The 27,614-nt window shown below is 64.9% G+C and overlaps 1 protein-coding gene across 3 annotated transcripts in view; it reads left to right on the forward strand.

Moving 5' to 3' along the window:
- Window positions 1-27,614, forward strand: part of ASIC4 (acid sensing ion channel subunit family member 4) — a 61,736-nt gene that overhangs the window by 15,985 nt on the left and 18,137 nt on the right. For 2 of the 3 annotated variants that reach the window (XM_075430271.1, XM_075430272.1), the window contains exon 1: window positions 18,891-20,146. The exons of the other annotated variant lie outside the window; for it this stretch is intronic. In XM_075430271.1, the coding sequence (XP_075286386.1) occupies window positions 19,571-20,146 (576 nt within the window). In that variant the 5' untranslated portion in view covers window positions 18,891-19,570. Of the gene's footprint in view, window positions 1-18,890; window positions 20,147-27,614 lie in introns of those variants that run through there. 3 annotated transcript variants of the gene reach the window in all.

A 27,614-nucleotide genomic window follows, 5' to 3' on the forward strand; every position in this document is an offset into this window, starting at 1 on the left:
CTAATAAAGAGTCTGTGCACTTTACTTTTCACTTAGCATGAAAATTACCCAGCTGCTGCTGCGCGCGGCTGTGCAGCCCCCGCGCTCGCCTGCCGGTGACGGGCCCCTGGCAGGTACCGGTGGGGAGCAGCCGCCGGCGTGCCAGGGACGGACAGGCCAAGCTTCGGGCTTCCCAGCGCGGCCAGGGGTCAGCTCAGGATGGGAGACGCCGGCATCGGGGCTGCCCACCCCATGTGTGCACCATGGGAGTGCCCGAGCGCGGCTTTTCCACGCGCTCTCCTCTAGGGATGTGCTGCCAGGGGTCCCTGCCCATGCCCTTCCATCTGGGCATCCCCAGCCCCCCGAAACCCAAATCCAGGGGGGGTTGCCCCTGCTCCCCTTGCTGAGAGCTTGGAGTGGATGGGACAGGCCCAGCATCACCGTGGCGGCTGTGCACCCGAAGCGAGACCCCGCCATGGCTCTCCGTCCACGGCCGAGCCTGGCCGCGCTCCCATTCCAGCGGTGTGAGCCCTGCGGCTGCCAGCCGCTCCCTGCCCCGGCGTACAGGCAGCGCGGCGTCCCTGCCGACGGCGAGCCGGCGCTGTGCCTGCCGCTGGACACCCAGGCTCCGGCACTCGCCGTCGGTCCCACCGCCTGTGATTTTCACAAACAATATTCGAACGATTTTGCTCGAAACCAGCATAGCTCTTTAAATTGTACAAGTGCTGTAAAAATCTTAGCTAATCTTCAGAGAGCTTTTTTTTTTCCGAAGCTCTTCATTACTCCCTAATTGTTCAAACTTCTCTTCTTTTCCTTCTGATTAAAAGCAGATTTTAAAAGTGCAGTTCAGTTTCTCAGCTATTTTCAAGTCAAATGGATTCCATCCCCCTCTCCATGTATTAATAACCTGTTCTCGTGCATCCCCCAGTGAGCCAGTAAAAGCCCTTCTGAGCAGAGACAAGGTGACAGCAGCACTCCGGAGGGAGCGATGGGAAGGGGGTTACAGCTTGGAGGGAGAGAGATCCATCCATCCAGCTATCTATCATCCAGCCCGCTATCATCCATCTACTAGAGAAATAACATTTGCAATTCCGCTTTAGCTCTTCCTAATAATCATTAATTTTTTTTTTTTTTTACCTTCACAACCAGTAGCAGGAGGAGAGGCAGGCAGTGCCATGGGGCTTGGGGGGTGTCAGAACAGGGAGGGGTACGGTGGGGTGGTGGGATGGGGTGCGGAGGCTGGTGTGTCTGCGTGCTGGTGCACGGGATGGCTGCGCTGTTGGGGAGCTGGAGGAGGGGAAAGCAGAAGACCCAGCGCCAGTGCCCAGCACATCCCGCAGCAGGAGGGAGCGTGTGCCGGGCTGGAGAAGCACCTTTCCGAGGGGACTGGGGGATGCAGGGACACTGCGGGTGATGAGCTGGCACACTGCTGCCCGGGCTTTGCCTCAGCCCAGCAGGTGAGACTGGGACTGGTCCTGGGTGCAAACAGTGCAGCGTGGTCCCAGACAGGACCCAGGGGTGCAGTGTGCCTTACCCTCTCACCATCCCCTGGGACTGGCCCCGGGGAGCCCCGCTCCCGCCGGCTGCTGACGCCAGAACCGCCCCAGAGCCGCATCCCCCAGCCCAGCTGGCCTGCTGTGGGAGACAGGACGGTGACGGATTGCAGCACTTACCCATCGGCCCCGGGGAGGAAAGGCCAGGTCCCGCAGGGCTCCGTCTGCTGTCGGCAGCAGGCAGGGCAGGACCACGGTCTCGCTGGGGAGCGGGTGCCAGATTTCTGATGAGCGATGCAGAGGGCAGGAGGGGGAATCCCCGGTGCCACCGCCCAGCCGGAGCACTTACTCCCTTCAGCTTCTTCCCTCCTTTCAGTCACCACTACGCAACCTGCCTCAGGCAGAAGCAATGGCCCTGTAAAGAACCCGTGCTCTTCTGGAGGTGACTGGAGGACACCCCAGCATGGCCTAGGGAATGAGCCGCTGCGGTTAATGGTCCCGCTTTCCAGCAGTCTTCAGACCTGCCGCCAGGTTGGTTTGCACCAGCTTCAAGCCACTTGCTGCTCTTAGCCCATCATCTGCCAGAGCCAGTGATGATAAAAGTTTTAGAGCTTGTGAGCCACCTTTTTGGTCACCAGGGTCCTGGATGGGCACGCAGCAGCCCTGGAACCCCAGCCCCATCCATGGCAAGTCCAAGAAGGCCCCCGTGCCCTGCTGGAGAGACTCTCCTCTTCCAAGGTCTCCTCATCCCTCTGGATGGCTCAGGCCACCCGTCACGCTTCCCGTGGAGAAGTGTGGGGCAACGACGGGGAGCTGATGGGGCTGGGAGGTGGAGAGCCAGGGGAGGTACCAGGGGCTGGCTCCAGCACCTGGCAGAGGCTGCAGGCAGGGTGACCCACGCCAGGCTCTGACCTTCAGGAGATGCCAGCAGGCTCATGGCTGTGGCCATGCCATGGGTGGAGGGATGTTAGTGGCCCAGGCATGAGGACAGCCGCTGTGTGCCGGGGTGCCAGTGTCCCCTCAGCTGGCCTGTCCCTGCAGATGGCAGCAGGGACACGTGGCAGCCTGGCAGCGTGTGGGGACCTGCCTCGCACCCCGACCTTGGAATAATCTTCAGTAGGATTAAGAGCTTAAATGTATCCGTGTAATTGCCAGGCCCCTGCTGAGATAGAGAGAGCGTGAGTGCCAGCATGAGGAGGCAGTGCCCAGGCGTGCCTGGCTCCGTGCTGCTGCCTGCCGCTGTCTGCTGCTGCTGCCACCACCGCGGGCAGCGCTGGGAGCCACCGCCCTGACCATGGACGGCTGGGTGCTTGGTGTGGAGAGGGCCGGTGCCCAGGTGCTGACAGGGAATGGGCTCCGCGGTGCGCTCCAAAGCAGGACGCAGAGCGTTCAGGGCGCTGGGTGTGCTGCCCACACCTCCCTGGCATGGCCTCCGTCCCCCCGGGCATCCTTCCAGGCACCTCTCTGGGCACGCCCATGGCACCCACCAACCTTGTGCCCAGGGCTGCTCCCATGCCTGCCTTGAGGAAGTAGGAGAGTTGGCTGGGGTGCCAGAGTCTGGAGGAGCATGTGTGTCCTTCCAGGCTGAGCCTGCCTGGGTGGGTGATCCGCAAGGGTTTGTTCCCCTGCCCGGGGGGAGCAGGGCGGTGCCTGGTGGTGTCTGGATCTATCGGGTGCTCAGTGTGGGTTCTCAGCACCCGTCAGCAATCAGAAGACATTCAGGGTTGGCAGAGGTGTGAGGGGGGTCTCGGACACCCCCGAGCAGCACCCTGGGGCTGGCCAGGGGCACCCAGAGCACCAGTGCAGCCCCTGCCCAGCCGTGGCAGGGCAATGCCAGCACCCTGGTCCGGCTCGTCCGGCTGGCGTGGGGCTTGGCACCGAGAGGGGACCTGCCGTCCCAGCCCCCTCCCTGTCTGCCTAATGGTCCCTGACATTTAAATGAGATTTAGTGCTCAGCCCGACGCTGAATATTCATGAGCCCATGCGGCCCTGACAGCCCGGCTGGGGCTGCTCTCATGATTAATAATTTGTTTTTCCCTTTACTGTAAACCTCACCTGCACTCGCTGCTTGCTCCGGCACCACCAGCCCTGTTGCTGCCGGGGAGCACCCATGCCCTCTCGCCCAGCGGGTCCTTCACCTCCCTGCCTGCCGTGGGGCACCCACTGTGGAGCCATGCAGCCCCCCGGGGACACGGCCAGGGAGCGAGGGACACCTGCCAAGCACCAGGAACCTCTGCACTGCTCCGAGAGGGCCAAGCCTCCTGGCGCGGAGGCAGCCCTGGTTGCCCAGCCTCTGCAAAGGAGCCCCAGGGATGCTGGGTGGGCCACCCCAGCGAGGGGTCTGCAGCCCACGGCAGTGCTGTCCCTTGCCCCCTCCCTGTGGCCTGCACTGGGTGCCGGCACAAGCCCGTGGGGGTGGGTCCTGGAGTAATTCCAGTTGCTCCCAAATACAGAAACCCTGGAGAGATGCAACCAAGCCCTCCCGCTGCTCGCGCGCTGGGCTCCATCTCTGTTGGCACCAGCCCAGGCAGTGCCGAGGCTGCCGGGCTCTCCGAGGTGCACCAGCAGCGGGCAGACAGCCTCCCGCTGCGGCACAGCCGGCAGCCCACGAGCCCAGTGTCGGGGGTCTGCTTTTGATGCTGCTTGCATGGTTTGCAGCTGGTGTGGATGTTCCCTCTGCAAACCCAGGACAGCAGTGGCCAGCCCCTCCTCGGACACTGTGCCCTCTGCTGCGTCCGTCCCAGAGGCTGCTGCTCCCAGGACCATCTCACTGCCTGCCGGCTGCGGTGTGGAGGTGTGTGCAGCAGCATGGCTGAGCAAGACCAGCCCCAGAGAGGTCCCCTGGGAACTGTGGGGAGCCGGGGGGAGCTGGTGGGCCAGGCTGCCATCTCCCCTCTGGCTCAGCAGCTCGGCTCCAGCAGCTCTGCGCAAATTGCATAAATATTCATGGAGAACTGAAGGAAATGTGACTGTCCCGGCTGATTACACGCGCCCGTCCTGAAGGCTGCGGCTGCTCCCCAGGTACTGTTGGCCGAGCGCCTGCCGCTTGGCGAGGGGTGGTGAGGGCACCCCGCGCTGCCCACCTGCAACGTGGCACGGGGCAGAAAGCCCCTGGGACCCCACACAGGGCTGGAACCAGGGCTGTGGGCTGGGGACAGGCTCGCCCTCAGCCCTTCAGCAAGCTCAGGCCAAGGAGGACAGGGCCCACTTCTCCAGTGAAGATCCTGAGACACACCTAGGGCTTTCCCAGGGTGTCCCACCAGCCTCACCACCGGGCTCAGGGACTGTCCTGAGTGCAGTCATGGGATGCCCGCTCCCTGGTGACACGTCACTCCTGCTTTGGTGACACTGGCATGTTCAGCACTGCCTCTGCTCCCCGGTGCTTTGAGTAGACGCAGGCGTAGCGTGGGACAGAGCTCCTGGGAGGAGCCCGAGGAGGCAACCCAGCTGGGATCCCCACACGCCGCAGAGATTAATCCCCTGCAGACCTGAGCAAGGTGCTGGGCTAATAGCCTGATTTATTCCTTCCCGTCTCTCCGGAGCATGCGAGGTTCCCCACTGCGTCCTGAACGACCTCATGCATAATACCATGCACAATCCTATTAACGCCGCCCTGCCACGCGCTCCCTGCTTAGCGCCGCCACTCGCCAATGCAATTTCCCTGTGATATATGGGAAAAATAATTGAACTATATTTGAAAATATATTGAGAATAACGGCTCGCACCCGACGGGATTTATAGGGGCCATATTTCACAAAACCACAGCCCCGCGCACCGAGGCGCCCGGTGCTCCTGCGGAACCGGAGGAGAGACCTGTGGTCACGGATAGTGTGTGCCCAGGGCCAGTCAGTGGGGAAACAGGTCCCACCGCCCTCGTGGGGCTCAGCATGTGCCCACGGGAATAGGTGCAGGGCACAGGGGGGTCTGGCACAGCCCTGTGCCCTGGGAGGAGGGCAGGGGTGCCGCAGGAGTGGGTGGTGGGTGCAGCAGGCACGGATCACCCGGCTGCGACGGGAGCTAAGGCGGCAGCTGCAGCCACGGGTGCATCCGTGTGGGCACGGCTGCTGCCAGCAAGAGCCAGGCTGAGCTTAATCCCCTCCCGGAGGGAGGGACAAAACGCTCCTGGCATCGCGCTGCCTGCTCCTGGCATCGCACTGCCTGCTCAGCTGCACGGCTCTGCTCGCCGTGCCAGGCGGCCGGTTAGCCGGGTGCTGGTGTCCCCTGGCCTGCTGCGGGATGTCCCCTCGAGGGGCTCCTGGGTCCCTGCTCAGGGCAGTCCACGTGCTGAAGGAGGCAGGGAAGGCGCTGAGGGCTCTGCGCGGAGCTTTGAGACCTGCGACGCTCTGCCGCTGCCTCTCTAGCCCTTTCAGCCCTGATACTGCCCTGCCTGTGGGGTGGCATTTCCCTGCCTGGCTCTGGGTGCCCGATGCAGTGACGGTGGCTCAGTGCCCAAGGGACACGTCCCTTCCCCCCTCACCCCTACCCCTGCTGCCCACGCAGGCGCCCTGCTCCCTGCCCCGACGCCCTGGGCACCCCTGCCCCAGACCTGCTGGCTCCGGTTGCCATGCTGGGCACGTCCTCAGCACCATGGGTGCTACCGGCACAGGTGCTGCGAGGAACATTAATCTTTAATTTCCTGTCAAAGCCTCTCGCCGGAGAGAGCAGCGCCTGGCACCGGGGCGCAGCAGACGCCCGCCGTGACTGGGGGGCTGGGAGGCAGGCTGCCCAGGGCGCGGGGGCTTGGCTGGGGCACCCAGCCCTCCGCCGCCTCCCGCAGCTGTGCAGCCCCGTGCCCGAGGCGAGCAGGGCAGCGGCGGCAGCAGATGTGTGCCCACCCGTGGGGAGGAAGAGGAGGGAGGCAGCCATGCTGCCCAGATGGAGAAGCTCCCCAGGACCCCTGGCTGCCTGGGCTGGGCAGGGAGCGGACCCCGGGGGGGAGCCCACCCTCCTCCTGGCCCTGGATGACACAGCTGCCCTCGCAGCTGCCTCTGCAGGGGGAGCAGACAGGGATGGCGTGCGAGGCTGGAGAGCCTTCATCCCTGCGGCCCATCAAAGGGATGCCAGGGCATCGCTGTCTGGAGGAAACTCCCAGCGTGCCCTGGGGAAGGGGAGCTATAAATAGCTGCCGGGCGCAGGGTGGAGGGGGACCGTTTGGGAAGCCGCTTTGTGATCAGGACAAAGAAGAGGCGTCTTTGCACTTGCTCTTCATTAGCTGCCTTCCTCTGGCTGGCCGGGCCAGGATGCGCTCTCATCGAACGACAGCAGGATGTAGCTGCCGGTGTCAAGGACGTGAACAATAAGGGCTTTAAATAGCAGCGCTGCCTTTGAAACCCGCTCGCCTGCTCCACAGACAGAGCTCGGCGTGAGAAGTGGGGGGGAAGCGGAGCAGGGGTGCCCGCACCCCTAGGAAGGTCCCCCCTAATGCCCGTGGGCAGGCGGTGCTGCGGCCAGGACACACGGAACCCTGCCCAGGAGCAGTCCGGGGTGCTCGGGCAGATCCATCCCGGTGCTTCTGGCAGCTCCCGGAGCAGCAGAGTTCAAAGCTCCCCCCGCGTGGTCCCCTGCAGCCCTGGGCGTGTGGTTAATTAGCAGCACCTCCCTGCGCTGCCAGAAAGGTGCCCCTTGGTTGTCATCTGCTTTCCTCTCCCTCTGGCTCCAGGGCTCTGATCTCCTCCTGCCTTCCTCCAGGAGATGAAAGAGCCCCGTGAGGACTGCCGGCATTCCCCCCCCATGCCGGGCATGGAGGCACCTCCTTTCCTCCACCGGGATGAACCAAACAGCCCGCGATGCCGTCGGGGATTTGGTGGCACTTGAGATGGTGAAGGAAGGTGCTCCGCTGTCTTGGGAAGCGCAGCTCCTTGCTGTGACAGCGCAGGGTGGACCCGGCCTCGGGTGGGACATGGGGTTGGGCACCCAGGAGCTGCGCATCAGGCTGACGGAGAGAGATCGGAGCCGGCAAGCCACGTGCGGGCACGTGCGTGTGCACGGGGGGGCCCGGCTGTGTGTATTAGCAGGCCCTTAAATCAACACAGCACTTCAGACAGGAAGGAAATAGGCTTTGCCGACGGCAGGAGCGGCACTTGCTTTGTGCACATTACAGAACATCAGGAAAATGTCAAATTTACATAAAAATGATACAAACTCATTGGAAGAAACATGCATCCAATTATCGGCTCCAGCGCTGGCACGGCTCCGCTGCCAGAGGCTGGCCGGCTGGCTGGCTGCGAGGGACCCAGCCCCGGGGCACACATTTCATCTGTGGGTGTTTAACATCAAAGCAACAAACAGCCTCCGCTCTGCCGGCCGCCCCGCTCGCCCGCTCCCTCCCGCCGGCTGCCCGCCGCGCTGCTGCCGCACAGCCCGGGCACGGGGGTGGCAGTGCCATCCCCGGCTGGGCAGGGGCTCGGTGCTGCTCCTGCCCGGGCACGTGCGGCTACAGCACCCCCATATGGCAGGGGCACTGGGGGGACGGGGGCAACCGCCGAGCAGCCCGGAGTAGCAGGGATGGAGAGCTTGCTCGTGTGAAACCCCTTGGAGATTTTGCCAACGCCGGGTTGGGACCTCGTTCCCGGCTCTGTACCAGGCTGTCCTGGTGGCCCCTTCCCTCCTTCCTGCTCTCACCTTTCCCAGAGAATGGCCACTGGCATCCCCAGGGCTGGGAGAAGCCACGTTTGACACCTCCCTCTGGCTGCCCTCTGTCTGTGGCCCCGCAGCCGGGCAGCATGGGCTGAGCACGGCAGCCTGCATCCCCCATGGGGCTAAGGGGGTCTGGGAGGATGGGGGCTGGAAGAGGGGCGACAGGCGAGGGTGTCCCCAGCGGGCGCCCTCCAGCCGTGCCCGCTCCCTGCCTGCACTGGCATCCCACCAGGCTGCCCAGGATTGATGGCCCGTCCTGCAGCCCCTTCCTGGCACGCTGATCGCTACGTTTCTATCCCCGCCGCCCGCCGGGATTGATGTCTCACTGAGCGCAGGCAGCGGCTGTAACTCACGCCCGGCAGCCGGGCTCCCGGCTCGTTACTCACCGGGCACCATCACTCCGTGAGTTACGGCTCTGCCTCGCGCCGGGACACCTCAGCAGGGTTGGATCGGGGCAGAGGGAGAGCGGCTGATGCGGGGCTGGGACAGGGGACAGGTGTCTGTCCCAGCGCCCCGCCGGCTGCCGACCCCAGCGCTCCCACTGCGACCCGCCGGCTGCCTCCATCGCTGGCACACGCGGCCCCCCGGAAGGGATGCTGGGGTCCCCAGCCGGGGGCGGGGGGTGGCACCGCAGCTGGGATTCCCCGCGCTGCGCCCACCGGCGGGTGCCCAGGCTGCAGCGCGGGGGAGGCTGACGAGCTGTTAATTACAGGTGCTGCTTGGCTGGTGCAGCGCGTCTCTGCTGCTCGGCTGGCAGAGCCGTGCGGCGGGTGACACACTCCATGATAAATTGATATCCCGTTTAGCATCAATTTTCCCTTCTCTGGTGGCAGACAGCTGTGCTAATGGGATGGGACAAGTGAAAATGAAATAACAGGCCCTGAGCACACCGGCACGTGCCGCACCACCGGCCCTCCTGCGCGGCTGTCACTCCCCAAGAGACGGGCAGAACCCCACGCACCCTGGGCTGGGGGAGCCGTGGGGCCGGCAGCCTGCGGGCAGGGCGGCCTTCATCCCCCAGCACCGCGCTCGGCACTGGCTGCAAGCGGCTCGCTGGGCTGACGCTGGACGCCTGCGCAGGTTTGCGGCACGCGGAGTGCTGGTGCCCGGTGCCGCCGCTGAGGCTGGCGTTGGCAGAGCACGCAGCGCCCGGGGAGCTGCTCTCTGCAGAGCGGGCTTCGAGGTGGGCGTTGGAAGAGGGCTGGTGTTTGCAGCGTGCCCAGCTCTCGGGGGTCAGCGCAGGGTGCCTGCTGTCTGCGTTCGCTTGGTGTTTGCAACGCATGTAGAGGGACGTGCCTTGGCACGTTTCCTATTTATAGCGCAGCACACAACAGGGAGCCAGCAAAGCACTTGGTTGGCATTCAGTGCCCGTGCTGTGTTGGGTGTCTGCAACGCACGCAGTGCCCGAGCTGCTGTCTGCAGCAGCCCCAGTGCCCACACCAGGTTTGGTGCGGGCGATAGCCCGTGGCACTCTGTACCCGCACTCGCATGGCTCTTGTTGGTGCGCTCAGCACCAGCCACACGCTTGTTATCGGGAATGCATTCATCAAATTGGTGCCTGCAGTGTGTTTGTGGTCGTGGTGTGTGCAGCACTTGATGCCCACGGTTTGCTTGATAATTGCAGAGTGCTCAGCACTTAATACCTGTGGCATCGTTGTTATTTGCACAGTGCTCGCACTCGGTTCAGCGCAAGTGGTGTGCTCAGAGTGTGTTTGCAGCACCTTCAGCATTTGGTGTCAGCTGTGGTTTTGTGCTTGCCAAGTGCTCAGCAATCTCTGCAGGCAGCGTTTCATACTCAAGGTGTGCCCGGCGCCTGTTAGATTTGGCATTTGCAGCGCAGTCAGCGCTCGCAGCGGCCCGCTCTCTGCGGTGTGCTCAGGGTTTCGGTCCCCGCAGCGTGATCAGTGTTCACAGAAGACTTCTGGCACTGTGGCCGGTGCTCAGCGCCAGCGCTGCATCCAGTGCTTGCAGTGGCCTCAGCCCACGCTGCCCGCGCACTCCCCGCTTGCTCCCACAGGTGTGCACGCTCACTGCTCGCCCAGCGTCCAGCCCCCCGTGCCTGATGTGCTGCTCGCTTGCTGCGCGCTTGGCTGTCGCAGCCCATGGTGTGCTCGGTACAAGCTTCCTGATGCTTTTGCTATTTGCAGAGCTTGCTGCACAGCGTTAGCAGGGTTTCTGCTATTTAGCCTGCACTCGGTGCCAGGCGCCAGCCCGCTCCGGAGCGGCAGCGTGCTCTGCGCTGACTCTCGCGTCAGCAGTGCCATCAGCCCGTGCTTCCTCTGCCGAGTGTGAGCCCTCAGCGCTCACAGCCTGCTGCGCATCCCCAGTCCGCAGCAGCTTTCAGTGCCCGTGGCATCATCGGTGCCCTCAGCGCTCGCCGTCAGCTGCCTGTCTGCAGGGAGCTGGCGCTCGGTGCCTGAAGGCGTCGCATTTGCGATGGCCTGGCTCACATTCGGGGTCAGCACCTCTGATTTCCCTGTTCGTAGCGTGCTCAGGATGAAGCCCAGCGAGGTGCCTGGCGTTTGCAGCATGCCCCATGCTTGGTGCCAGCAGCGTGCCCAGGATTTGCAGCACACAGGGTGTGAGGGTGCCTGGCTCCGCAGTGCCTGGCACAGCACACGCAGCATGTTTGCAGTTGGCCATGCGCTGCTCCGCAGCAGGCAGTACCCGCCGTGCCGCCGGCACTCACGGCTTGTGCTGGGGCTGATGGATGCAATGCGCTCGGTGCCCACAGTGTGCTCGGCTCCAGGGCCCACTGCCACTCCGGATTGCAGCCCCAGGAGCTGGGCTGTGGGGCTCACGTTGTGGGCTCCTCCGAATCACTGCTCCCCTCTGCAACCCCAATATGGCCCCCACCTCGCCGAGGGGCAGGGACAGTCCCGGGCTTGGCTCCCAGCCCCTTCACTCGGCAGCTGGGGGGGGCAGGCAGGGTGCCCCTGCCGCACGTGCCGGGGCCGTGGCATTAGGGTTGAGGTTTTAGTCACACAGATGTCAGGGGAAGGGGAGCAATGGTTCCCATGGTAACATTAACTCTGCCCCTTGCCCGCGGCACGGCGGCTGTGCACGCACTGGACTGTCATGGGCACCATGCGGCTGAGCTACGGCTGCTCGGGGACCCATAACTTCCACTCTCCTGACTTGGGTGCATTTAAAACCTCAGCCCTATTGCTGCGCTGAGGCAGCTCTGCTGGCAGTTTATGGCTCTGTTGTTTTTAGGAAAGGCAAGCAGGAGGCAGGAGTCCCCTGGGCCAAGCACTGCAGATGGGGCAGGAGCGGTCCAGGGCTGGGAGGAGGAGGAGGGTGCTGGCCGGGTGCTGGTGGCTGCAGGGGACGGAGCGGGACGGATCAGGACACGGCCTGTGGGCACAGCCAGGTGTGAGGGAGCAGCTGAGCGATGTCTCTCGGAGCATGAAGAGCGGATCCGCATGCCCCGCTGGCTGGGCACGCTCCCATCTGGCTCCTCACACCCCGCAGGGCCGGGGCCGAGATGGAGGAGCCGCGGTGCAGCCCTGCTGCCCCGTGTGGGTGCTGCTGGAGTGCCAGCATTACCTGTGCCCTGTACTGGGGCTACTCACAGGCTGCACCTCTCCAGAGGTGCCTAGAGAGCCTGGTGATGGGCTCCCTGCTGCTGCTGTGCCGGGCTCCAGCCGTGCGGCATCCATCACCGTTCTGCTCCCACGCCAGCGCAGAAGAGACCCCGTCCCTGGGGCGGAATCAGGGCTGTTTGGGGTGGGATGGGGCTCTCATCCTCCCTGCGCGCCGCAGTAAGGCTGCACCCATCTGCACCCTGCCCCTCCAGTGCGGCACAGCTCTGGGCACGTCCCCTTGGCTGTGAGATGCCCTCCCAGCTGTGCCAGCTGTGCCCGTACAGCTGTGTTCAGCAGCTCCCCTACGCGCGCCCGCAGCTGTGCACCCCGGCACGCCAGCGCTGATGGGTGTGCGCTGGGGCTGGCGCTGCTGAGGCAGGGCAGGGAACACCGCGGCCAGGGCTCACCCCAGTACGGAGCCCACTGCCAGGATGACCTCCCACCGCCGGAGCAGTGTGGTCCCCCCGGCTCAGCCCAGTTTGTCCATCCAAGCATCCCCTGCCCACGAGCCAGAAGCTGCCTGGAGGCTGCCTTAGGGGCTCGTGCTCCCCCCACGTTCCTTTTCCCTTCGAGGTCTGCTGCCTTGGCTTACGCTCAGGGAGGACCGGGGCCAAGGCGGACTGCCTGCTCTCCAGTTGTCTTTGCTCGGTTGTCGCTTGGGAGGGAGTGAAGCAGGGGGGTGCCCTGCTCACAGCGGGCCGGGGGAGGCTTGATCGTCTCCTGTGGCGCTGGCTGGAGCATCTCGTGGCCCCGATGCCACCCTCCCTGCCCAACTGCTGCAGCTCCCGTAATGTATTCATCCCAGAGTGCCCCAGTGCAGCTGCAATATCATTATTGGAGTTTATTACACCATTAGCTTTAAAGTTTTATAAACCACCAGGCAGGTGACAAGTGGTGGAGGTGGGGGGGCTCAAGCTGAGGACGGAGGGGCTGTGTGGGGACAGCGCTGGGGACTGTCCCAGCAAGGTGCCGAGTTTCCCTGCTGTGCTGGTGCTTTTTTTAGTGGTGTAAGCCCAGCAGCAGCCCAGGCACATGCCCTGTCGCTGAGCTGCTCGGCACGGCGCAGCCACGTGCCAGCCTGCCCGGCTGCCCTCCTCAAGATGGCAGAGACCAGGGAGGATCAGCCAGCTGCAGCAATAAAAGCTATAAAACCAAACGAGCGTCTCCGCACGCTGCAGCGATGGCTCCCAGGACGCTTTCCCTTTCCTAACAGCACCGAGGGCAGGAGGGACTGTGCTCACCCCAGCACCCCGTGCTTGGAGCTGGGGCTCCTGCTGCCATGCAGCCACTCTCCAGTCACGTCTGCGACGGCCTTTCCCGCCGCAGGGGATGCTCTGAGGGCAGTGAGGCCGTTTTCTCCGCTCCTCCGGCTCACGACTGGAGGGCAGCGTTAGCCGAGCCTGACCTCCTGCCGGTCACGGGCCAGCGAGCACCGCCGGACCCGGAGCCTGGAGATAGGTGCTGGGCTGAGCATCCTCCTGGGGATGCTGAACACCCTCTGTGCTGAAACGTGTGCCCATCCTGCTGGGAGGGGGGCTCTGCTTTGCTCTTCTCCATGGAGGATTTGGCAGGCTCTTAGGTGGATGGGGGCTCTGCTTTGGTCTTCTCCACGGATCTGGCAGGCTTTTGGATGTGTGTTCTCTCAGTGAAGATGTCTGTGCTGGCTCAGTTTGGGGGTGGTTTGTACTGACCAGGTCAGAGCAGAAGACGGTGAGGGGGTGCCAGCCACTGTTTCTTCTCTTGCTTTCAGCCTGGCAGAGCTGTGGCACGTTGGGTGTCTCACATGGAGACCAGGAGAGGGGGCTGCTGTACACGGGTGGGCAACCCCCACAGCAGCCGCTGCCTGCTGCCTCTCCCCGGGCACGGAGGCAGCAGATGGCTGGGACTGGGGCACGACTGAGCCTCTCAGGGTGAAGTCAGCAGGGCAGTCAGCAAGATCTCTGCTGCTGCTTGGGGTTAAACACCATGGAATGGGCCTGGGCCCAGCACAGACCCTTTTCTTCCATGAACTGGGCTGGGATTTGACCCATTATCTCACTGAGAGTCCATGAGATCTAACACGAATCAGATGCAGGCAGACATTGTCCTCTCAGCCATGGAGGATGCTCCTACACCTCCTACTGAAACATCCTACTTTACCTTCTACTGAAACCCACTCCTTAAATTCCGGGAGGCAGGACCCCAGAAGCCACAGAAACCCAGCATTGTTTTTCTGGAAACAGCAAAAGGTGTCCAGGGCACCTTGTGCGAGCTCGTGCACACGGTTTCGAAAGAGACTTTGTAATTGAGGTTTTGCGCTTAATGAAGGAATAAATTGAATGGGAGTGTTGTCATTAATTGGGGTGTTGCATTAATTAAGGTATTGCACTTAATTGGGGTAAAGCATTTAATAAGATGTTGTGTTTAATGGGGGTAGTTTACGTAAATGGGGTCAGTGTATTAATGGGGTGCTGCGCAGCCAATGCATCTGTGGCCCTGGCAGATGTTTCATCTGCCAGTATGGGCTTAACTGGAGAGGGGTTCCCCGCTCTTGGTGGAACCCAACCCAGGCCAGCCACCGCCTCCCCAGGGGTCCGGGGCCACTGTCAAGGCTGGTCTGTGGCGCCAGAGCTGCCCTCCTCATCCCAGCACTGTGCGGCTGGTACAAACATTCATGGCAATGGCCCTGTTCCCTGCCCTGGTGCGTGCGGCTCCCTCCCGCCGTTCCCAGCCCCACTGCTCCCCGCGGGCGCAGGACAGTGCAGAGGTTTCGGAGAGTGGGGTGCAAGCAGCATTACTGTTCCCGCGACTGCCCCGCAGCCAGCTCCGCGGCGGGCGGTGATGCCTGGCACGTTCATCACACCGTCGCCAGCCCTGCTCTCCTGTAATTGGAGTGGACATCTTGTCATCCCACATCTCCCCACAGGCGAGGCACTCGCTGCCCTTGCCGCGGAGCCCGACCTGCCGTGCGGGTGCCGGCAGCGTGCCGGGAAGGCCGGGGCAGGAGGCTGTGCTTGTTAAGCCGACGCTTTTGCAAGGGTCTCGGAGGATCTGACCGGCGCGAGGCAGAGCACAGTGCTGCGGCCAGCTGGGCTCCACAGTCACGTTTCCTTCAATTAGATCAAAATTAATGATCGCCCCAGATCCACTTCCCTCCGGGCACGGGGCTGCAGCCAGTGCCGGCTCCGGAGCATGTGGAGCTGGTGGGGAAGGCGCAGCAGCCAGCTCATGGGCTTGGGCTGGCGGCAGATGTGCCCAGCAAGCAGGATCTGCATCCCGGCCAGCTCGGACCCATGGGGGATCAGGTGGGGGCTGCTTGCTGGGGGTCTCCCCTGGGGCAAGTGCCGGCTGCCCACCCAGGGCTGCAGCTATCCCATCACCTGCGTTGCCCGCCTGCCCGGGCTGTCCTGGCCACGGCACCCTTCGGTCCCCTGGGCTGATCCCCTGTGCCCACTCTGAGGAAGCCACAGCCCCGCAGGTGGCCGAGAGGGTGGGCTCACCGCAGCGGCACAGCGCCGGTGACGGAGCGTGGTGGGAGGTTGGGTGCTGGTACGGCAAAGGGTCAATCCATCGGCTCGGTGGCAAGACAGGGAAATCGCAAACAGACCCTCATCCAGATTGGCCTAAGAATAGAAACGGACAGTGTCTGTGTCCTGGGGGGGATGAATCATCACAAGGGTGTTGGAGGGCACCGCGGCAGGATCAGTCCCACCGAGCACTCCTCTAGGCTGTGGGCCGGCTTCTCGCGTGCAGAGACTCCACCTAAACCCCGCTGTCTTCTACGGTATGCCAGGGCCCTGATGCTGTAGAAAGCCCCCTCCTCCTGTGCTCACAGCAGTTGTTTTGTCCACGGGTGCAGCCTCGCAGCCTCCTCTGCTCTTGCCCAAACCCCCAGTGCCTCCAGCCAGTCTCCAGCGCTGCTCTCTCTTATTGCCATCGTCTCTACTCTTTCCAATTAGTTTGGATTTTTCTTGATGTGTGGTCCCGGACCAGGCACAGGGCTCCCACTGAGGCCTTGCTGCCAGCAAGTGCTTCAGATGCCTTGCGAATGATGTTCCTTCTCACACAGCCCTGAGCAACGTCGTCCCTTCCACTGAGCTCAGCGCAACTGGCAGATCCCATATCCCAAATGATACAGGCTTCTCCTGTTTTTTCCTAGCTCCCGGCTGCTTTTCCAAGCAGCTGCCTGGCTGCTGGGCGTCTGGAAACGCGGCTTCTGCACTCACAGATAACTGCACCTGCACAGCACGTCCTGCCTGGGGGGCTCTGACCCTCTGCACGCCTTGTTTGTCCGCCTGCGACTGTCCTGGGTGTCGGTGTTAAACTCGGACAAGCGGACACCGCTGCCCGCTGCCAAGACGGGGCTGTGCCCTGCCCTCCCGCCGGCTCAGCAGCCCTGCCCTCCAGCTGCTCGCCCTCTGCTCGCTGGGCAGATTTGCTTTCCGCCCCAGCCCAGCTCTTGGCGCTTGTCCTTTTGAATTGGATCTGATTGTTTTCAGGCCATTTCTCCGATTTGTCAACATCATTTCGAATTCCAGTCCTGTCTTCCCCGGCGCTCGCAGCCTCCCCCCATCATCTGAGCGTAGCGCGTGGGCCCTGCGCCAAGCCCCCGCTGCTCAGCATCCCCCTGGGCTGGAGAGCGCGAGGGTGAGCAGGGGGGACCCCCCCTTTCCCAGGCTGCCGGTGAGCCCTTGGCTGGCTCTCCTGTCCTGTTGAGTAGCTTGCCACGGAGGCTAGCGAAGTCGGCACTCCGGAGTCCGGGGCATGGGGCTTCTCCCGGCTGTCAGCATCAATCCCAAGGGCTGGATGTGGGAGCATCAGCAGCTGCTCGTGGCCGGGCAGAGGGGCGATGAGCCCCGCTGCATGCCGTAGCGTCCCTCCTCGTGGCTTCGCATCCCCCATGAGCAGGCGTGCCGTGCCTAGCCACATGTGAGAGGCTCCAGTGCGGAACCATGCCCGCTCCCTGGATGCTGGTGGCCGCAAAGCCGCAGCCCTCCCTGCTCCATGGCTTGCAGGAGGCCTGCAGCTGCAGCTGGGGATGGGGCTTGTGCCTTGGGTGCTCCTTACTTGGGGCACAGCTCGATCCCAACCCAGCCTGGCTGCACTGCAGCCCTGTGTCTTGGGTCATCCTGCAAGGCGATGAGTCCCCAGCACCCATCTGCCCTTGCTGGGTGGCCAGGCAGGACCAGGGCCCAGCAGGGGAGGAGAGGCAGGAGAGAAGGGAGGAGAGGGCATGTCTCCTTGGACACAGAAGAGGGATCCATGCTGTGTGGAGTGTGCCGAGACGTGTCCCCAGCCCAGGTGGCAGTTGCTAATGGAGCAGAAGATGTCCAGAGAGAGCAGAGGTCTGTGGTCCCTGTGGTGTGGGGGCCAGGGCCAAGGAGGGAGCCGAGCAACAGTCCTGCTCCTGTGCCATGACTGTCCACCACACAGAGGACACTGGGCTCCTGCCAGTCTCACACTCACACAGCTCGGTTTGCCCTGCGCCTCAGGATCTGCGCTTACGGGGTGGACCTGCCTGGCAGATCCTCTCTGCACTGCTGTCCCTCACCACCACGGCTCTGAAAGACACAGGCAGGGACTCTGCACCAGGCTTTGCAGACCACAGACCCAGTGCTGGCCATCGCCTTGCAGCACAGAACCTCCTGGCCGCAGGATCAGGCCCTTGCTGCTCACAGACTTCGCAGGGCCAAGCATCCCCCGTGGAGCCAAGCAGCCCTGCGGAAGCAGCTCGGGGACGGCGGCTGTGTGGCTGGGACCACCTGTGGCTGCGGCGTGCCCTGCCCGCTCCCCACTGTCCCTCTCCGGGCTGGGGATGCGGGGCTGGCACGTGCACACCGCATCCCCGGGCAGGGCGAAGCGGGCGGCCGGGGCTGCGCGTGCTGCCTGCCGGAGGCAGCCCATCATGCTGTATTGACCCGCGCAGCGGCAGGAACATGTGTGCCATGCACAGATCGATGGGAAGATTGAAGATGTGCGTGTGTGCGCTCGCTGGACGGCCGGGGAAAGCTTTGCCGTTGGCATCGGCAGCGCAGTGAAGGTCACGCTGACCTGCGGCGCAGTCCCCGGGGAGGGGCGAGGCCTCTCGTCGAGCTCATGGGCGGCTGTCTCATCACTTGTCCTCCCGGGACCCCGGCTTCCCGGCCAGGCACGCACGTCCCCAGCAAAGCCACATCTCCTGGGGGGGGAACTGGTGCTGGGCTTGCTCTGGAGGCAGGGAGCTGGTGTTTCCCCCGCCGCTGTGCCGCTAGGCAGGATCGCAGAGAGTTGCTTGGCTTGTGGGTGAGGGGTCTGGCCCGGCCTTTCTGGCAGAGCCAGCCCTTCGTCACCAGCTGGGGAAACTGAGGCAGGAAGCCGGGGCAGATCATGACTTGCTGTCAGAAGGCACTGTGCGTGGGGAGCAGCCGGATTCGGGCACTGTGTGGCTCTGTGGTTGGTGCCGTGGGGTGAACCCACGACCTCAGCACAGCTGGGACCCCACAGCCTCACCACAGCTCGGATCCCACAACCTCAGCACAGCTGGGACCCCACAACCTCACCGCAGCTTGGACCCCGCTGGGCAACGCCAGACAGAGCCCCGCTGCGGTGGGCGGGGTGGGCACGGGGACACCCCGCTTCCCCCGCGGTGTGCGGGGCAGCGCTGCCGCGGGAGCTGGGTCCTGCGTGGGGCCGTGCGCGCCGTGGGGAGACGCGGAGCCCGGCGTGCGGCACAAAGCGGGGGGGGGGGGGGGGGCACGGACGAAGTGGGGGAGCCCAGCAAGGGCAGCGGGGAAGGGGGCGGCGGACACGGGGGGGCGGGTGACAGTGCCGCCGCCCTCCCAGCTCCACCGAGGAACACGGGGGGACACACAGGGGGAGTCGCGGGGAGGCGCAGCCCCGGTGCCCCGTCTTCAGCCCCGCTGCGGGTCTCGGCGGGGCCGGGAGCAGGACCGGCGGGGCGCGGCGGGCCGCGGCAGGGAGGCGGTTAACGGCCGGGGAGCCGCCGAGGCAGGAGGAGTCCGCAGGCGGGCGAGCAGGAGGGGGCCGCCGGGCGAGCTGCCCGCAGGCTGCCCGCCCCCGCCGAGCCGCGCCGAGCCGAGCCGAGCCGCGCTCTGCCCCTGCCCCGGGGCTCACGGGCGCGGCGGCGGCGGCGGCGGCGGCGGCGGGGGGGCAGGCTCCGCGCCCCGCCCGCCTCGGCACGGCACGGCACGGCACGGCACGGCACGGCACGGCACGGCACGGCTCGGCACGGCTCGGCTGGGAGCGGAGAGGAGCGGGACCGCACGGCGCGGAGCGGCGCGGCTCGGACTGCCGCGGCACGGCACGGCATCGCACGGCTCGGTTCCGCTCGGCGCGGCTCGGCTCCGGCGGCTCCCGAGCCATTCAAACAAGTGGCTCCGGCCGCGCTTGGGAGCCGCGGCTGGGGAGAGGGCGAAGCGCGGCTCCCTGCCCCGGAGGCGCCGGGCCCTTCGCGCTGCCTCTTTTCTCTGGTGCTCGCTCTTTATTTGACAATGAAATAATGTTGACATGTCTTGAATTATTAAGTATTCCCTGGATTTTATTAGCACATGATGCCTAAATGCTGCCTGTATCTGCTGGGGTCTTAACCAGAGAGGAGCGAAGGAGAGAGGCAGAGAGACAGAGCGAGGGAGAGGAGAGAGAGGGGTTTTTGACAGCTGTGTTTGTGCTGATAAGCGAAGGCACAAGGAGACGATCGACTAGTGAGACAAGAGGGAAGCGGCGGCTCGGAGCTGCTGAGAGGGGCCGCGCTTCCCTCCCGAGACGGCTCGGCCCTCCCGGCGCCGTGCTGGGGCTTGGGGGGGACCCGAGCCCCCTCCCAGCTCCTGGCCGGGCTCTCGGCCGGTGCCCGTGCCGGGGGGCAGCTCACTGGCTGGGCACGCCGGCCGCTCAGGGCAGATGCCGATTGAGATCGTGTGTAAAATCAAATTTGCCGAGGAGGATGAGAAGCAGAAGGAGAAAGAAGAAGGGGATAAGGAGAGCCTGATCGAGGACCCTGCCCGGCCCCGCTCCCGGGACCTGGCCACCTTCGCCAGCACCAGCACGCTGCACGGCTTGGGACACATCTGCCGGTCAGGGCGGCTGGGCGTGCGCCAGACCCTCTGGGCGTTTGCCTTCCTGGCCTCCCTCGCCTTCTTCCTCTACCAGGCGGCCAAGTCAGCGCTGCTCTACCTGGAGCACCCCCACGTCATGGCCCTGGACGAGGAGGCCATCCGCGAGATGGTCTTCCCCGCCATCACCATCTGCAACATCAACCGCTACCGCCACTCGGCACTCACCGATGCTGACATCTTCCACTTGGCCAACATGACCGGGCTGCCTCCCAAGGACCGGGACGGCCACAAGGCCACGGACCTGCTCTACCCCGACCCTGACATGGCTGACATTGTCAACCGCACCGGCCATCAGCTCGACGACATGCTCAAGAGCTGCAACTTCAGCGGCGAGAACTGCTCCTCCCGTGATTTCACTGTGGTGAGTGCACGCCTGGCTCGGTTTCCCCGGGGGTCCCCGCTGGTGCGGGGGGCACCCACCCGGCCGCACCTCACCGGAGCAGGGCTCCCTGGCTTGCTCCGGCTGCTGAAGTTTGCATCTCTCTCTGTTTGAGTTTCCCTCCCAAGTTTCACATGGAGAGAGAGAGAGGATCCTCTGTGGCCGCTCTCCGTAGGGCTCTGCGCCGCAGGACCGGGCTGCCGGCAGGTCCGTGCTGGAGGGGCTCACAGGCGGGAGCTGGGGCCGGGGGGAAATGGGGCTCGGCGTTCCCCGGGGTGGGTGTGCAGCGGTGTAGAGGTGCTGTGGTGTAGAGCCCGGCTCCAGCCCGCGCTTCCCCCTGGGTTGAAGTGCTCTGTCGCAGGGTGCTTTTCACAGCGAGGGTGGCTGGGGTGGGTGGGGGGGTCAGAGACCCCTTTGCACATAGGAGAGCCTTCCTGCGTTTGAGGGGGGTTGGTGCCGGGGTGCGTGTGAATCTGGGGGTTGCCAGCGTTGCACACTCACGCGTGTGCGCAGACACGCACACGCCAAGCGGCCCCACTCCGGAGACACAGCTGCAGCTGGGCGAGCGGGGGGCTGCTGGGGTCTGCCCGGGGGTCGCAGGGCCTCCTCCCAGCAGCGCCCAGCCTGCCCAGGCAGCGAGCTCCCCGCCGGGCTCTCGCTAATATTGAGCCTGGAATCACAAATCCCCGCTGTGCTTTGGGAAAATAAATGCGCTGAACGGGTGGAATAGCTGATAGGACCCTTTTTCGGACCGTAATGACTCTGGAAATGAGCCGTCTCTCTCCCACGGCTGCCAGGGGCTGCTGCTGGGCTGGCTCGCTGCGCTCCCGGGAGCCAGCCGGCTCCGTGCCGGGGAGGGGACGCGGTGCCACGGGCTGTGCGGGATGCTGCGGGGAGAGGACGCTCCGCGGGGCTGGAAATGGCTGATGCGGCATGTCCCGTTTCACTTTGTGCCCGCCGGTACAACCTGCTCGCTGCGCAGGGGGGATGCTGTCCCCGGGAAAGCAGCACTTCGGGGGGCTGCGGTGTGTGGAGGGGGTGGCGTGGGGCCCTGCGATGGGGTGGGAAGGAGCAGGGGGCAGCGGGGGGGGGAGCCCCACTCCAGCTGGCGTTTCGCCGGGTTCTGTGCCTGCCCTACGCCAGCTGCCTGAGTTTGCCGGGCACAAGCGCGGTTGGGCTGGGAGCAGGGAGCTCCAGTGCTGGACAGTCCTGTGCGTGGCTCGGCCACGCTGGCTCCAGCCCCGGGTTCCTCCTGGAAGATCCTGCACAGCTTTGGCTTGTGGGGGAGGCAGCGAGCCCAGCGCTGTGCCGGGCAGCTAGGCTTGGTGATGGGATTTGGCGCTGCAAGGCTGGCAGGGCAGAGCTGGGGTGGCTGGGGCTGGGTGCAAGCTTCCCGCAGCATGGGCATGGTGTGCGGCGTGTGCCGTGCTGCGTGGCAGCGGAGGGTGACCCTTGGGACAGTCATCAGAACCTGGTTTCTCCGCAGGTGGCTGTGCAGGACCAGCTGGCCCGCCTGCCTCAGCTCCTGAGGAGTCTGCCCTGGGGATGCCGGGGCAGCTAGGCTCCGGTGTGCCGGCTCCGTGCACTAGAGCAGGCTTCAGGCGTGAGGATGGTTAGTGCCAGCGGACCTCTGGCCCCTGGCCCAAGCAAGGGGAGTCCAGGGCTCCCACAGCCTCCACTCCCCTGTCCCCAGCTCAGCCTGCTGGCCCAGCGTTTGAGGCATCAGGGACTGTCAGCAGAAAGGGGCATCCCCGTCACCTCTTACCATCTGCTTTCCAGCCGCTCGTGGAGCAAAGGGGTGAACCTGGGGCAGGAGAGGCTGCAGTGCACGGGCATGGGGAGGGATGAGGGAAGATGTGACCTCCCTCTGCCGCACACCACGTCTCAAAGCCTTGCCAGGCAGCAGTGGGACCTGTTGAAGCAACACTATTTGCAGCTGGAGCCTCCTACTCCCATTCCCAGAGCTGAATCGGTCCCTCGTGCCTCCTGGGAATGACTAAAACGCAGCACAAGCTGCCTGGCAAGCAGAGCGAGTCCCAGCTGTGTTGTGTGGGCTTGGGTGCTCCCGTGACTCCCAGCTGTGGCCCCAACGCAGGGACACCCGGGCTGCCCTGCACCCAGCCGTCAAGCAGCGGGGAGCTCCAGGCTTCCTTGGTCCCAGCCCTGGGTCCCCGCGTGTGTCTTCATGTTCAGAAAGCTCTCGTATCCCCGCTGCAGTGGGTGGATACGTGAGTCACAGCATGTCCCAGCAGTGATGGAGGGCTCCCAGTCTGCAGCACATCCCAGTGGGACAAATAGCCTGGGGTCCCGGGGCGCCCAGCCCGTGGCGAGCAGCCTCTGGATCAGAGGTGGCGTCCCCAAAAACACCGGAGAAGGGAAGGAGCTTTTCCTGCAGCCATGCTTGCGGGAGTGCTGGAGCCGTTCCTTCCCTCTGGGCACGAGGTGGACTTTGTCCAGAGGCTGAAAGTTTTACAGCACGAGGGTGGCAAAGCCGAGGGGCTGCCGCCGGCTGGCTGCCCGGTCGGGAGCAGGAGCGGTGCCGCGGCTGGAGCGTGTCCCCTCGTGCTGCCGCTTGCAGCCTATGCTCACACAATAAATAACTCGTGCGGATCCTTTAAGTAAGAGCCGTGAGTGGTAAATGATCTTCCCCTATTTAACGTCACAAATCCACATTCTTTATGGGATAGCAAATTAAGAAACTATGGAGAAAAAAAAAAAATCCCCGGCGTAAGCATCTTCCGTGTAATAAAGCCCGGCTGGGCCGTAAATCTCCCCCGGCGGCAGGGACAGCCCTGAGCTGCAGCAAGGCTCCCCTGCAGCCCCGCTGACAAATGTGGCCCCAGCCGAGGGCCGTGCCGGAGACCTGGTGAAGCCCCTTCTGACCCCTCGAGCTGTGCTGTGCTCCGCAGCCCCCCGATCCCTGCTCTGCCCGGGGTCGCGGGGCTGGGCCGCCTGGTGCCCGGTGCTGCTGGCATGCTGCCCGGCGCCCGGGCGAGGGCGGTGGATGCGGACCCTTGCCGGCTGGGCGAGCGCAGCTGCGGTGCCGAGGGCGCGAAGCGTGCGGTGCCGGCGCGGGAAATCAATAGCGTTCTTTACGTGCCATTAAGCAGGAGGTTGGGAAGCGTCCCCACGGAGCTGGGGCTCAGCTGCGGCAGGTGGCTCGCACCCCCCCGTCACCCCCGTGCCTGGCACCCCGGTACGGCCACAGCCCGAGGCCGGTGCTGGCCGCGTTGGGGGGCACGGTGGGAAGGGAGACCCCTCCCCGTGGTGCTTTGGGGACAAGGGGGACAGGCAGCTGGGGTGGGCAGGGGTCTGGGGGCTGCGGGAGGAGGTGCGTGGAGGTGGTTCCCCCCGGCTGGCAGCAGCATCCCGCCGGCTCGCCGGCAGTGGCTGCGGCAGGAGGCTCCGCTCATGGTCAGGCAGGAGCCGGGTGCCTTTCTCAAAACCACGTCCCCCGTCAAAAGCCTTTTGTTCCTGATCTGTGGCTGCCGAAGCCAGTCCTGCCAGGGCTGGAGGTGGGGGGGAGCGGGGACGATGCCGAGAGCTGGCAGTGCCTCTCGGAGCTGGCACCAGCCCCAGCTCTCCAGGCAGGGCCTCCTGCCTGCCCGGGATGTGGGCGGTGGGGGGGTCTTCCCAACACCCCGTGCAGACCCCGGTGTGGGGGAAACCCCTGTGCTGAGACAGGGGGCGCATCCTTGGCTGCACCCCATGTGCACCCCGAGAAATCCCGGCTGGGGCCGTGGGGTGGGCAGGGGGCAGCAGGCTGTCGCCCCTGCCTCCTCCCAGCAAGGCTCTGCCACCGTCCCCCTGCAACCCACGCCGCTCCCGACGCAGGGAGTCTCCCTGACCTTTCCGCCAGAACTGTACTTAATGTCACATTTTCAGCCTATTTTTACGCTGGGTAAGAGCTGGACTCGTTGCTCCTCACCTGCGCTGCCCTGCCTGGTGCCTGCTCAGCCCCTGGTGTTCATCCACCTGCTTTTGCCTCTCCTCCTGTGCAGGGCTGAGTGTGCCCCACGCCGTGGGGGCCTCACCGGGGCCCCCTCAGCCTCTCACAGGGCTCCAGGCACTGCAGGACCTGCCCTGGCCAGGGCGTGGAGGGGCTCTGGGGTCCCATGTGGGACCCAGCGCAGCATCATCTCCCCTGGAGCGTGGCATGGCTGCGGCTGTGGTGGGTGTCCTGCCATGCCCAGGCTGGGCTGGGGCTGGCAGCATTGATGCCCAGGACAGCCTGGAACATCCCTTGCTGATTCCGTGCCTGTGAGCTGCTCGGCCGAGCCCAGCTGTGCCCATCTGGGTCACCACGCTTCGCTCACCGGATCCATGTCCTGCAGCCCCAGCCCAGCGCCTGAGCCAGCTCCCCATGGGCTTGCAGCCCATCCGGAGCCCCCGTCCTCACAGCCTGGCCACCGTGCTTGTGTGTCCCCAAGTCTGTATCCCGGGTGGTGCAGACACGCCGCAGCTTGGTTGCGCTCCTGTCCGGAGTGGCGGCGGTGGCATCTCCAGCACTGTTACACATGAGCTGCCCGGGTACGGCTCGAGGCGCTGCTTGTGCCAGAAAACGGGGGACTTTAATGCAATTCATTGCCATTTAATTTTACACAATTCCTGCTGCTTAATCCACTGAGAAATGCTAATTTATACAATTCACGTCTAAAAATAAATGTCAGTCCAGCAGCTCCCAGCAGCGGGTAGCTGCTCCCACCAGCCCCCGCCGGAGCCTTGTGTGGGGACCCCAGCCTGGAGCACCCCTCCGCCGGCCAGTCGTGCTGCTGCTCCTCGCCCCGTGGTGCCCAGGCTGCGGCAGCGTGCGGGTGGACATGGGGGTGAAGAGGATTTGGGGTACCGAGGTGGGACAGTGAGGGACTGGCTGAACCTGGGGGTGTCACCATAAAGCCCCTCAGCACGGTGGGTGTCAGGCAGCATGGCAAGGGGACACTGGGTGTCCTGGCAATCCGGCTGTCTTTTGGATGGCTGGGGAGGTGTGAGGGGCGTGGGGCTCCCGAGGTGTCTTTGGGGTCCCTGCTCCCCCATGGTTTCCCCCAGGAAAGACAGGGTCAGGCTGGCACCCAGCTGTACACCAGGCTGGGGGTGCACGGGGCGAGCAGGGGGACCCCGGTGCAAAGGGCTGGCGTGGGGCCACCTGGGCTGCACAAGAGGGGTCCGGCCGCGGGTCAGGGCAGCCTCCCCCTGCCTGGCGGGTATTAATTGATTGCAAAGCGCCATTAATGAAAGTGGGAGCGGAGGGAAGCGCGCACTCCGCCTGCCTGGGGAGCGGGGATGCATCACTGGGTCCCTAAGGACGCTGCTCTGCAGGGGATGGGGAGGGGGTCGGATCCTGCAGGGAAGTGGACCTGTGGATGGGAAGAGCCCGTGCTCAGCTCCCAGTCCCCTGGCTCTTGCCCCAGTACATCTCCATACCCCACTGCCCTCCTCCCCAACCCCGCCAGCCCTTACAGCTCACCCCCATTGCCTCCCCGCTCCCTCCCCTTGGCTGGGCAGACCCCAGTGCCACCCCCCGTTTGAGTGCGGTGGCACCGGCACAGAGGGGGTGCCGGGGCAGCGGGGCGGGCAGCGAGGGCCGTGGCTGTGGGTGAGGGCTCCCTGCTGTGGGGGCTGATGCGGGGAGCAGGGGGGTGCGGAGGCGACGCGGCGGGGGAGCGGAGATGCTGGAGGAGCCGGCGGCTTTCCCACCGTCTCCCTGATTGAGATCGGATCACTGCGAGCATAAAAAAGCTCTCTTCATAATTATATTTAATGAATTGACTTTAAAAGCTCTTACGCTCTTATCTGGGTAATTTAATATCACACACTTAATAAGCCTGTCTCCGATACAGGGGGGAGCCAGCGGCCAGGACGCCCGCGCCTGGTGTGGCTCCCCGGGGATGTGGGACGTGCCACGAGGCCGGACCCACGTGCCGGGCTGGGCACATCGGGGCACTGCTGTCCCCGGGGCCAGGGCACCGTGGGGGTCTGTGGGGTGGTGCCCCCCCCAGTGCGGCTGGCTGCAGAGCGGGATGGGCACTTTGGGCGACTGCGGGAGGGCTGGGGCCGGGGCACCCATGGGGGCTTGGCGGTGGGAGTGGGTACTTGCCGGTGCATGGGGCCACAGGTCCATGGGGTGCTGGGGACACGGGGCTGTGGGGCCGTGGGGGACTGGGGACACAAGGCTGTGGGGCTGACGGGGAGCAGGGTGACTGGCTGGGTTGTGCAGGGTTCATGGGGTGCAGTGTGGCTGGCTGGGCATAGTGGCTCTGGGCATGGGGCAGGGCTGGCTGGGGTGCAGGTGCCCTGTGCCGGCGGCACGGTTGGATGCCACATGGCACCGTGGCTGGCAGGGCATTGCTGTGACCCCGTCCTTGGTGCCAGTGTCACTCTGGCTCTGGCCACTTGCCCACCTGGGTTAGGCAGCTGGGGTGGCACAGAGGTAAAAGAAGGCTGTCACCATGGTCTCTGCAGCTCTCCCGCCCCAGCTCCAGCGCTGCCCACTGGGATGCCGGCTGCCTCCCTGCAGGCAGGCATTGCTGCAGCCCCGGCAGGAGTCCCTGGCCCCCCCCGCGACCCATCAGTGCGTGCGTGCGGGCGCCTGCGGCGAGCCGGAGGGACGGGCTCTGCCATATGGAGCTGGGGACCCGGGGGACCGCGGGAGCCTGTGCGCAGGCTGCGGCTGTGACCTGTGCCCGGTGGCCATGGGGGCAGCCCCCGGCATCCCCCGCACCAGGCTGGGCGGTGGGGTAGAAGGTCACCGACCGGGCTCATGTCCCCCCAGCCTGGCACTGCGTCCCAGGTCACCCCGTGCCCTCAGGTCCCTGCTTCCCGAGTGACGGCGGTCGGAGCAGCACCTCCCCGCATCCCTGCCTGCACTGCCCCGGCACCCGCGGCAGGGACAGGCAGGGTGACAAGGGCAGGGTGTGTGGTGCTGGCCCACGGCCGGCCATCCCCAGGCGCTGGGGTGCCTGGCAGTGCCGGCTGCCGTGCCGGCGCTCGGTGCCAAGGCCGGGCGGGCTGGAGGGAGGCGAGTGCCAAGGCGGCGGGGTGGGGGGACGAGGACACAGCTGTCACCTGGCCCTGCGGGGGGGGGGGGGGACAGCCCCGGGCGGAGCGGGGACCCCGGGCTCCCCGCCTGTGGCGCGGGGCACAGGGCAGCCGTGCCGGGTCTCCCTCCGTGGGGGAGCGGCTGGAGCAGGAGGTTTACGGAGCTGCACTAAGTGACGCAAATGGTTTGAAGCCCATAAAGAGAGACGGTTTTATGTAAGACGACTATATAAAGCTCTGCTGTTCTGCCATTGATGAGATATAGGCCTTTATTTATAGAAGGCAATGTTTGCGGTGCGAGCACTGAAAGCCAGCCAGGGACCCGCAGATAGGGCGTCGAGTCATTTCACATGCAGCTGCCGTCGACACTGTTCACACATTAAAGAAAAAAATTAACAAGTTTGCAGCCAGTCAG

The sequence above is a fragment of the Opisthocomus hoazin genome, chromosome 9, assembly GCF_030867145.1.
Source record: "Opisthocomus hoazin isolate bOpiHoa1 chromosome 9, bOpiHoa1.hap1, whole genome shotgun sequence".
Taxonomy (NCBI): Eukaryota; Metazoa; Chordata; class Aves; order Opisthocomiformes; family Opisthocomidae; genus Opisthocomus; species Opisthocomus hoazin.